At 39.0% G+C, this 11,525-nt stretch overlaps 1 protein-coding gene across 3 annotated transcripts; it reads right to left on the bottom strand.

Moving 5' to 3' along the window:
* Positions 1–2,468: 2,468 nt before the first annotated feature.
* On the bottom strand, positions 2,469–6,963 carry LOC131988350 (actin, alpha cardiac muscle 1). 3 transcript variants are annotated; one of them, XM_059353473.1, is made up of 7 exons: positions 6,791–6,963; positions 6,411–6,537; positions 6,213–6,299; positions 5,969–6,130; positions 5,060–5,251; positions 3,709–3,890; positions 2,469–2,612 (listed from the first exon to the last, which is right to left on the bottom strand). In XM_059353473.1, the coding sequence occupies exons 1-7, from the start codon at positions 6,917–6,919 to the stop codon at positions 2,469–2,471; spliced, it is 1,023 nt and encodes a 340-aa protein (XP_059209456.1). In that variant the 5' UTR covers positions 6,920–6,963. The 3 variants fall into 3 exon arrangements, with proteins under 3 accessions (XP_059209456.1, XP_059209455.1, XP_059209457.1); XM_059353472.1 differs by having other exon boundaries at positions 6,213–6,537; XM_059353474.1 differs by lacking the exon at positions 5,060–5,251 and having other exon boundaries at positions 6,213–6,537.
* Positions 6,964–11,525: the final 4,562 nt, after the last annotated feature.

Genomic DNA, 11,525 nt, shown 5'->3' on the forward strand with positions numbered 1-11,525 from the left:
AGGTTGGATTTAATGTCTTGCCAGCGTTAATCCGCCTTTAAGTAGTCTCCCCCCTCCCATGCGTCACGTACGCGCAGACAGGTCGGTGGAGCGCAGCCAGGAGTGCCAGGGTTTCTGATTTTCAATATTCCTGTTTTGTATATAGCTTGCGCCATTCAGTGGACACTGCTGTGTCCAGAGCGCTGCAGCCTTTAGTGCCTTGAGTTGATACATTTTCAGCATTGATTGCTCCAACCCTCTAACCCTGGCTGCATTGTTTCCATCCTCACTGAGCTACATGTGCATCATATAACCACATCCATTCTTCCAGGACAGGGCTCGTGTTCTGGGCATGAAGGGTCAAGGTGACTTTTGTGTGTTTTTAACTTGTCATGATGTGCAGATGGTTGCAAAGACGTGTAGCTTCTGCAGCCTATGCAGCTGAATTCATCATTTAAACAAAAAAGCTATTATCATTTGCTTATAGCAGGAACATTTGGCGTATAGGGCTTTATAAATGGACCCAATCTTTGCTGTCTTGGAGCAGACAGCCCTGCATGCCCAGAGGTATCCCCCCCTCCCTACGTCGCAGCCTGCTGGCCCGGCTGGTAGAGCTGTTGTTTTCACCTCGGGCAAAGATGATGCTCTGGATACAGTGACAGAGTGAAAGTACCATCCGAGTTGCTAATCGCTTTACAAGGCAGCCTGCCTCTCTCTCTCTCTCTCTCTCTCTCTCTCTCTCTCTCTCTCTCTCTCTCTACCACTGTCTGTGTGGAGGTTTAAAAATAGACGCAAAATATGTGACCCCGCCCTGTATATAGCTCTGAGATTTGATCAACTTAGAGCGCTGCATTGTGTGTACACTAATATTAGACTACAGTTTGGTTTGGCACTATTCATGATGCCACATCTATTAATGCGATACACGGAGAGCTTCACTATGGCTTTACACTGCATGCATACCCTGCATAACCTTCCTCACTCTAGTAGAATGATGCATCACTTGATTATCTTACAATCTTTATTATAAAGTAGGACCATAGATGTATAAAATAAGTGATGCACAATTAATCTGCACTATTTCTTCATATTGCATTTGAAGCTCTTTGGTGCCTACTTGCTTCACTTATTGATGGCTGTTTTTTAGGTTTACAGGTAGGCAGCAGGAGCTTTGCCCAACCTGGAAAAAAAGGGATTAGCGATCACGTGACAGCGGTGTTTTCACTCAATGAAACTTTGTGCGGTTAATTTCTCATGAGGTGGCTTATCCTCTCCGCTCACTGTAATCTGGTCTAATTCAAATCTTTAATAACCTTTACTCATCTGTCACGTGACGGAAGGACAGAGCCTCGCTGCTGCTGCTGCTGCTTTCGAGAGAGAGAGAGAGAGAGAGAGAGAGAGAGAGAGAGAGAGAGAGAGAGAGAGAGAGAGAGAGATCCTAAACCAGATCCTGAAAAGCTCCCTCCCGATTCAGATTGAAAAGATAGAAAGATGCAAAGTCCTGGTTCTCGTTTATTTATAAACAAATAAAAATCCACATATAAATTGCACTTCTTAAACAAAAAAATTTGATGACAACAAACGAATTTGTCCTTTGGAGCCATTAACCCTTTATCAGGCAAAGAACTATATTTGGTAACTTCATGTAATATTTCAAGACAAAAGTTGCAAATTTACTAGAAAAAAAGTTGCAGATTCAAGAGATTTAAAGTGGCAAATCTGCGTGAAAAAAGTCGCAGATTCACGAGAAAAAAGTGGGGGAAAAGCTACTTCTTTTCTCCCAGATTCACCACTTTAACCCTTAATAGGGCACTCATTGAAATACTTGCAAATTCCAAATTTCAACCCTAGAGAATATTGGAGGATATTACATACTGCCAGAATGTGTAAAAAAAAAAAAAAAACATACGAAAATAATATTTTGAGAAAAAAGTTTACGAGATTAAAGTGGCAAATCTACGAGAAAAAAATGCGATATTTTTATGAGATTTAAAGTGGTGAATCTGGGAGAAAAAAGTTGCTTTTTTCCTACTCCACTTTAAATCTCTTAAATCTGCAACTTTTTTTCATGTAGATTCGCCACTTTAATCTAGTAAATTTGCAACTTTTTTCTCGAAATATTACCTGAAGTTACCAAATCATTTATAAATGATGTAGTTAGTTAAACATTAATAAATTATGTATTTCCCATTCTGAATGGCCTATATACGGTTTATAAATGATGATTAAACATCAATAATCTGTTTACCATTTATAAATGATGGTTATTGTAAAGTGTTACCGATTCAGATTGAAAAGATAGAAAGATGCAAGTCCTGGTTCTCTTTTTATTTATAAAGCTGTACAAATCCACATATAAATTGCACTTCTTAAACAAAAAAATCTTGATGACAACACACGAATTTGTCCTTTGGAGCCATTAATTGGGCTGTTGGCACAGAAAGGGGGAGGTACCAGAGGCTGAGGAAGGGGGGGGGGCAGTCTGGCGCTTAGAAGCACTTCCTGTGGACGATGGAGGGTCCGGCCTCATCATACTCCTGCTTGCTGATCCACATCTGCTGGAAGGTGGACAGGGAGGCGAGGATGGAGCCGCCGATCCACACCGAGTACTTCCTCTCAGGTGGAGCGATGATCTGAGCACAAACACACTTGTTAACCCTCTGAAATCTTGGACTATTATGTCCTTTAAAAAATCTGTTAAAAATCTTTACCATGCCATGTTGGTATCAGTTTTTTAGAACCTGGTCTCACAGGAATCCGTGAAATAGCCACGGATTTGATTAACTCAAAATCCGTGGAATAGCCACGGAATCACTCAAATTTCCGTGAAACTGACACGGATTTCGCTACAATGCAAGTTAATGACATAGTCATATCTCGTGGCTATTCCATGGATATTTGTTCCTATTGGTTTGTTCCAAGTCACGTGACTTTTAAGGTTCCGGCGGTCAGAACAAAAAACATGGCGGACAGTTCTCTCATTTTTAGTGAAAAAAATCAATATTTTGACTTTGTTTCTGCATAAAAATGGATTTAGATCACATATCTAGCGAGAAATATATGTTTTATTTTCTAAATATTCACTCAGTGAATGTACATAATCACTTTGTATGTTGGAATAGCCACGGGATATGACTGTCATTAACTTGCATTGTAGCAAAATCCGTGTCAGTTTCATGGAAATTTGAGCGATTCCATGGCTATTCCACGGATTTTGAGTTAAGCAAATCCGTGGCTATTTCACAGATTCCTGCAGCGCCGCTAGCATCAGTTAGCCGCTAGCATCAGTTAGCCGCTAGCATCAGTTAGCCGCTAGCTTTCGCTAATGACCGAATTTCACCGCTTTCCCACATTTCACAACAAAGAAATAAGAGTTAGCAGAACTATTGTCCCTTGTTGTGAACCCCAACTTAAAGATATAAGTAACAACAACTCACAAACTTGTTTTTGAGCAGACAACTGGCTTCCTTTGTTGTGCTAACTTACATTATTGCCCTAAATGTCAATAATTTATATTTCCAAGTTTTGCCAACTTAAATCACTGTTTAAGGCCAAAAAATATAAGTTGGCTTTCTTGCAGTGTGATGGCAAGACTCAATGTTGCTTCATTGTTATGTCTTCACGTCATGAAAAAGTGATGTGCCGGTGGTTTCATGGACTCTAGAGGGTTAATCTTAGATTCTGCTCACAGAAACGTCACAGTCACACTCACTAATCAGTCAGAGGTACCTTAATCTTCATGGTGCTGGGGGCCAGAGCGGTGATCTCCTTCTGCATGCGGTCAGCGATACCCGGGTACATGGTGGTGCCTCCGGACATCACATTGTTGGCGTACAGGTCCTTACGGATGTCAATGTCACACTTCATGATGCTGTTGTAGGTGGTCTCATGGATGCCAGCAGATTCCATGCCTGTGCAAACACAGCGGACAAGTGAGTGGGTTTTACCCTCCTGCTGCAGAGAACACAAGTGACACCATCAGCTGCCTCTAACAGGTGCTGAAACGGACAGCTCCGCCAACAGCTGCGCGCTCTGCGGTGCAAATGTGAACAATAAGCCCCTGCTTTAGATATACTCATGTCTATTTATCGGCTATGAAGTGGTGCAGCAAGTGTGACCTCGTGATTAGGCGGCCAACCAATAATATGAGCAATAAGCACATCTATTTTCAGAAAACCATCCGCTCATCCAGTGTTTATTCTATCTGGGCAAACTGTGAAAAGGAGAGTTTAGTCAGAGCTTTTTTCTTTCTTACTCTCATGCATAAGTGACATACACTCAAGTCACTGTATAACACCTTTAACTCTATGGAGTCTTGGGCTATTTTTGTCCATTTTTTAAATCCTTTTAATGTCTTTTTTGTGTCTTTTTTAGCTTTTTGTGGGGGTTTTGGTCATTTTGTGTCTTTTTTTAGTCATTTTGTGGGGGTTTTGGTCATTTTGTGTCTTTTTTTAGTCATTTGTGTCTTTTTTGGTCTTTTTGTGTCTTTTTTAGTCATTTTGTGTCTTTTTTAGTCATTTTGTATCTTTTTTTGTCATTTTGTGTCTTTTTTGGTCATTTTGTGCCTTTTTTTGGTCATTTTGTGTCTTTTTTTTAGTCTTTTAGTGTCTTTTTTAGTCATTTTGTGTCTTTTTTGGTCATTTTGTGTCTTTTTGTGGTCATTTTGTGTCATTTTTTTGGTCATTTTGTGTCTTTCTTTAGTCCTTTAGTCCAACATAAAATGTGATTTTGAATCTTTTTTTTGCTTTCAAAACACAATAAAGAATTTTAAATGTTGCAAATGTGAACAAAGGTTGCAAATATAACATATAAGAGGGTTACATCCAGTTCTATCATTTTGTACTAAATATATTTGAGCTTGTCTCCAGTTTTACTTGGTATATCATCATCAAACTGAAACTGGCCTCATGGAGTTTACAGCCAGAACTTTAGAGGTAAATTTACAGTAGGGCTCCACGCTGCTTTGTTTTCTAGTCTGGATGGAGTCAACAAGTCTGGATTTGGAGCTTTTGGAGACTCCAGAGGGTTAAATCTACACTCCATGTGACAGTGTCAAGTGTCTGCTCTCGCCTTTACGCACCAATGAAGGAGGGCTGGAAGAGGGTCTCCGGGCAGCGGAAACGCTCGTTGCCGATCGTGATGACCTGACCGTCGGGCAACTCGTAGCTCTTCTCCAGGGAGGAGGAGGAGGCGGCGGTGGCCATCTCGTTCTCAAAGTCCAGAGCCACGTAGCACAACTTCTCCTTGATGTCACGCACGATCTCACGCTCAGCTGGAGGGGAATCAGATGTGTCAGTCAAATGTACATCATCAAAAATATGTAAAAATAATCATAGGCAAATATTTCTCATTGGTTTGCAGTCGCTTAAATAATTTGTTATAATGAAAAAGTTTACTTTCTCCAAAAAACAAAGTGCATTATTTCCTGTTTTTAGTGCAGATGGACGACTGAAACATCAAACAGTTTATTTCTTCTGGGTATGTTTATGGTGGAAAACTTGGGTAACAAATTACAGTGTTACAGTAATAATTTGGAAATTCGGTTTCCGGTACACTGTAAAAATGTCCCGTTGTTTTTACAGAAAAAAACTGGCAGCTGTAGTTACCAGAATATTTCTGTAAAAAATACAGTACATATGTCAACATCTTTACAGAACAACTTGTACATTTTACATCCTAAAACTGTAGTTTTTTTAAGTTGTAAAGTTGTAGATGTTGCTTTTATACTAATTATTTATGCAAAATTGACATGCACATTTACCTTATTGTGCATTGAATACCAGTAAATTAACATTCAGTTATTTATTATACACTGAATACCAGTAAAATGTACAAGTTGTTCTGTAAAGTTGTTTACATTTGTACTGTATTTTTTGCAGAATTATTCTGGTAACCACAGCTGCCATTTTTTTTCTGTAAAAGCAACAGATTCCTTTTTTTACAGTATACATTGTAGCGAACCCAATATGAATTAGTGGTCTGTTCTCACCGGTTGTGACGAAAGAGTATCCACGCTCAGTCAGGATCTTCATGAGATAATCTGTGAGGTCACGACCGGCCAGATCCAGACGCATGATGGCGTGAGGAAGCGCGTAACCCTCATAGATGGGCACGTTATGTGTCACACCGTCACCGGAGTCCAAGACAATACCTGGTGATGAGAACGTGAGCATTTTATTCATGTAATAACTCATTAAACTAAATCTCTGACACACCTGAGGGACCTGTCTTACCTGTGGTACGCCCAGAGGCGTACAGGGACAGCACGGCCTGGATGGCCACGTACATTGCGGGGACGTTGAAAGTCTCGAACATGATCTGAGTCATCTTCTCTCTGTTGGCCTTTGGGTTGAGGGGGGCCTCTGTCAGCAGGGTGGGGTGCTCCTCAGGGGCCACGCGCAGCTCGTTGTAGAAGGTGTGGTGCCAGATCTTCTCCATGTCGTCCCAGTTGGTGATGATGCCGTGCTCGATGGGGTACTTCAGGGTCAGGATGCCTCTTTTGCTCTGGGCCTCGTCGCCAACATAGGAGTCCTTCTGGCCCATACCAACCATGACGCCCTGGTAGTAGGAAGGATCAGGAGATTAGTAATGTGGTGGAGAAACCGCCAGAATATCATATATGCAGAATTAAAATGCGTTTTTAGAATAATACAATATCTGTTTCCCTTTGCGCTTTTGGTGCGCAATTACGCACGGTGGATCTGGCCCTCATCCAAAGCCGTATATTGTTTTGTTTTTTTAATGCGATGTAAACAAGTTAAAGTGACACTCATCTTTAACGTGCTTGGAGCTTATGCATAGTTTATTTTACCTGGTGACGGGGGCGACCAACGATGGAAGGAAAGACGGCTCGAGGTGCGTCATCGCCGGCGAAGCCAGCCTTCACCAGGCCGGAGCCGTTATCGCACACCAGGGCGGTAGTCTCTTCGTCGTCGCACATGGTGTCAGCTCTGCAAAACACGAGGGGGTGTGCGCGCACACGCACGCAGTGGCACTATTAGATCTAGTCATAATAAAATCCCTCTGTTTGTTTGGATAGGGGGATTAGAGATGGCGAATTTTTCTCATGGAACTGCACAACAAACATTACATAAGGTCACTTTTTGTGGGCAGACAATAAAGGGAGTGATGGTTAGTTGTGACTTGCTGCTGATGCTGATGAATGCTGGAGAAGTGCGTGATATAAGGCATGCGTAATTGTAACATTTGGGTTGTTTTTATTGGCTCACAGACACCATAACTGTAAAAGTTAATATTTTTTTAGTATTTTAAAACGACTGTAATCCACAAAAGAAGCTGATGGACCACATGCTCTATGTTGTGAAGTGATCCCTTTGTGTTAGATTAAGTTAAACAAAGATGGAAATCACTGGAAGTCATGTTAAAATCCCATAATATCGATCCTCTTGTGATAAATCCACTTGTTGGGTGTCTCAGTCCTTCAGGTGGCGGTGCAGATTCAGTACTCACCAGATCAGCAGGCGCCGGATCTTGAGTGTGTAAACCAGGGGTGCTGAAGTGTCACGTCAGACCAATTTATACCCTGACCAGTGTCCATATTTGGTAGCCCAGTGCCCCACTGACAACAGCCACTCCATGAAGGGCTTTACAGGGAGAGGGAACTCCTGTCTGCCGCCCATCTATGGAGGACAGACACACGATGACAGGCTTCCTTTTGATCATACATCACCATCATATTAATGGAAAACCCGCTTGCATCTGCAGAAAGGCACACTGTAGTTAATGGTAGCGACAGTATGACACAGTTCTGTCTGATATCAGTATAATATTAACTCTCCTGTTATGTTCGATTCTCAGGAACAGCAATAATGTCTGTGGGTCAATATGACCCAGGGCATGTTTAATTATCCAAAATGTCAGAAACTAAAAAAAAATCCCAATAAACATTTATATTTAATTAATAACTCCATTACTAACCATTTCAATCAATATTTAGTGCAATGGTGTTCTTTTCCTCTCACATATCAGGTTCAATGAGGATAATTCACTCGTTTTTCCATAAAAAAAAATTGCTTGTTAAAACTTTTTAATGTACATTGGAAAGACCTAAATATAAAATTCAATGGTTTTATATGACTTGATTTTTCTTGACTTGACTTCTTTTTATGAAAAAATACTTTTAACAATATATATATATATGTATATATATGTATATGTATATGTATATCTTTGTATATATATGTATATATATGTATACGTATATCTTTGTATATATATGTATATATATATATGTATATGTGTATATATGTGTGTATATATATATGTATATATGTATATATATGTGTGTGTGTGTGTGTGTGTGTGTATAATTTTGTGTTTTAACAAGAGCAAAACAAAGAAAATAGGCCATATGTACACTGTAAAAAATTGTTTGTAGAAATTTCAGTAAAACACTGCCAAATTGCATCAGAAATAGGTCGTAAAATTAAACATTGTACATCACCATCATCAAAGAATAGCATAAAACTTTAAATTCTACTGCCATAAACTGTAGAAAACACACAGTTTTGCTGTAAAAATATGTAAAATTAATGGAGAAATACCATGATAACACAATTATCCTAAAAGTAATGGGATTATTCAGGATAAATTGCAGTTTTTGCTGATATTTACATACGCTCACTGTGTTTTTTTACAGTGAAGTTCTGGCAACCACAGCTGCCGGTACACTGCAAAAAAGTTTTTTTTTCAGTTTGAAAAAAAATTTCAAGGCAACAAACTTCGATAACATTTTAAGTTGGACAATTAAACTAAATATTTTAAGTTTTGCTTTTGAGTTTGCTCAACTCTGAATTCAGATATTTGAACTTATTATTTTACATTGTAATAACTTTTAATCCTTACTTCTGCTAACTTCTGCCATGTGCTGAATTGGCACGATTGTAACGCCGCTATGAAATGTCAGCTAACGTTGCGACCACAATTTTGAGTTAGCATTGATACGCTAATGGCTACTCTTGTAGCTGTAACAAGCAGCACCATTTTTCCCGCATTTCATAACAAAGAAATAAGAGTTAGCAGAACTATTGTCCCTTGTTGTGAACCCCAACTTAAAGATATAAGTAACAACAACTCACCAACTTGTTTTTGAGCAGACAACTGGCTTCCTTTGTTGTGCTAACTTACATTATTGCCCTAAATGTCAATAATTTATATTTCCAAGTTTTACTAACTTAAATCACTGTTTTAGGCCAAAAATACAAGTTGGCTTTTTTTGCAGTGTATTTTACCATAAATGAAACAGGTTGTTTTTTTTTTTTACAGTGTAGAAGTAATGCATTTAAAACAAAGATCCATGTGTTCCTCTTAACTCCAACCCTTGCACTATTTTTATAAACCTCAGTCACATCTACAGTATGAGAGTCTTTTTCTTCAAAGGTGTCCTACATGTGTCTGGACTGGCAGGACACATGAAGTACAAATAGTGAGACCACTTGTGCCGCACAGCTGGTGTCAGCAGCTGTTTGTCTCTATTAGAAGCTCCAAATCCCACATTTCAGATTCTCCTGAACAAAGACGCGGACGGGGAAGCCACTGCTACAGACCAAACGTTCCTATTTTAATCCAACATGAGCGTGTCCCCTTACTCAAAACAGTTTCATTAAATTTCATGCACATAAACAAAATCATGCTGCAGGACTGGACTCACCATATGGCTAATGAAAAGCTATTTTTCTGCAGATACATTCATAGGTTTAATTAGCATAAAATCAATGAGTTTCCATAATTCTAATGAGCAGCTTGGACTTTATTGATGTAGTGGCCATGCAGCACACTGTGTCCACATATGGAGAATTTTTAAATGATTAAAATTCATGCTTTAGTCATGCTCTCTTGGTCCACATTTGCATATTTCACTTTGATTGACTCGTTCTAATGCAAACCAGATACTAAAACATTTTTCAATGTCTTTGGCAGGAAACTAGAGCCCATAATATTCAGTCCAAAAATATAAAGATCTAACAGGAAGAAATACTTTGGCCTCAGTATAATATCAAAGGTTATTGCTGTGTATTGAATTTATCCTCCTTGGCATATTTCTCTTCCTCTGTCTGAACTCATACTGGTACCTCAGACACCAACCACTGGTCTGGTAATTACCTTTTTATGTAATAAGAGTCAAGGCAATGTATTTTCCCGTGTTAAAAAAAAAAACCTTTACAGAACAATCTAAAGCAAGGTTGATACTTTTTGTTGTTTCCCGACATCAAAACAATGAAGAAAAAAGAACATCTCTTGTTGTGACACATGCCATATTCTTTCTTTATTTCTGCACTGAGGAAAGAACAAGACATAGGAAATGACATTGCCGGTTTACTTGAAACAGACAGGGAGCGAGCTCTGAAGGCTGTGAAATAACATTGGCTAAGAGCAGTGGATGGTCCCACCACAAGGAGGACAAGACAAAAGGGCACAGCAAGCCATGAATCATATGCTGCTGTCACCCGACCCCGAGCCATAACCCTTCACTGTGTGACTCTTTGTTTTGGTCTTATGTAATGAATGGTAGGCTGTGGTCTGCTTTAAGCATCCTTTTGCCCCAGTATTCAAATAATGCTAACATTTTATGACCAGAGCTTAGTTAAGTCTGTCTGCGGAGAACAGAGCTGTTAAGATCAAAAGCTAAAGGTAGACTTTCAGCATGAGTTTGCCCTTGTGCAAAATATAAAACTGTGATAAAATGATATTTTTTTTCATATTGTGTGCAGGTGCTGTCCCGGAGATGCTTCGCTACTTATGAGCAGTTCTAATTTACTGACGCTTTAACCCTTTGATGCACAACATACTGATGCCCCTTCTAATGCACAACATGGGTCAAAAATGACCCGCATTCATTTCCCATGTTATTTATTTAGTCTCCAAAAGCACCAAAGCATGGCTTCTTCATCACATCCAGAAGTAAAAACAAAGCAGACCAAAAAAAGACACAAAATGACCAAAAAAAGACACAAAATAACTTAAAGACACAACAGAAGACACAACTGACCAAAGAAGACACAAAATTACCAAAAAAAGACACAAAATAACTAAAAAAGACACAAAAGACACAAAATTACCAAAAAAAACACGAAAAGACATGAAAAAGATTCAAAAATGGACAAAATAGCCCAAGACTCCATAGAGTTAATGCTTTCTGTGTGTTTCTGTGCTGTATCTTTTGATATCAACTTGTTTTATGATTGAGTATTTCAAGCATTCTTTAAATATCTTGTTTTGAACAGATCAATATTATTATATACTTAATATACTCATACTTTATGAAGAAAAAAAGTTTTTGTATGATTACATAGCTAGGCTAACTACTTGGCTAAGTAGCTTGCTAAGCTAACTACTTAGCCAAGAAGCTAGCTAAGTAGTTAGCTTAGCAAGCTACTTAGCTAAATACTTAGCCTAGAAGTTAGCTAAGTAGTTAGCTAAGTAGTTAGCTTAGTAAGCTACTTAGCTAAAAATGGATAGGTAATTTTTCACCCATGTTGTGCATTAGAAAAGTAGTGACACAAAAAGGGATTTTATTGAAAAAATGA

Source organism: Centropristis striata, chromosome 16, assembly GCF_030273125.1.
Source record: "Centropristis striata isolate RG_2023a ecotype Rhode Island chromosome 16, C.striata_1.0, whole genome shotgun sequence".
NCBI lineage: Eukaryota > Metazoa > Chordata > Actinopteri > Perciformes > Serranidae > Centropristis > Centropristis striata.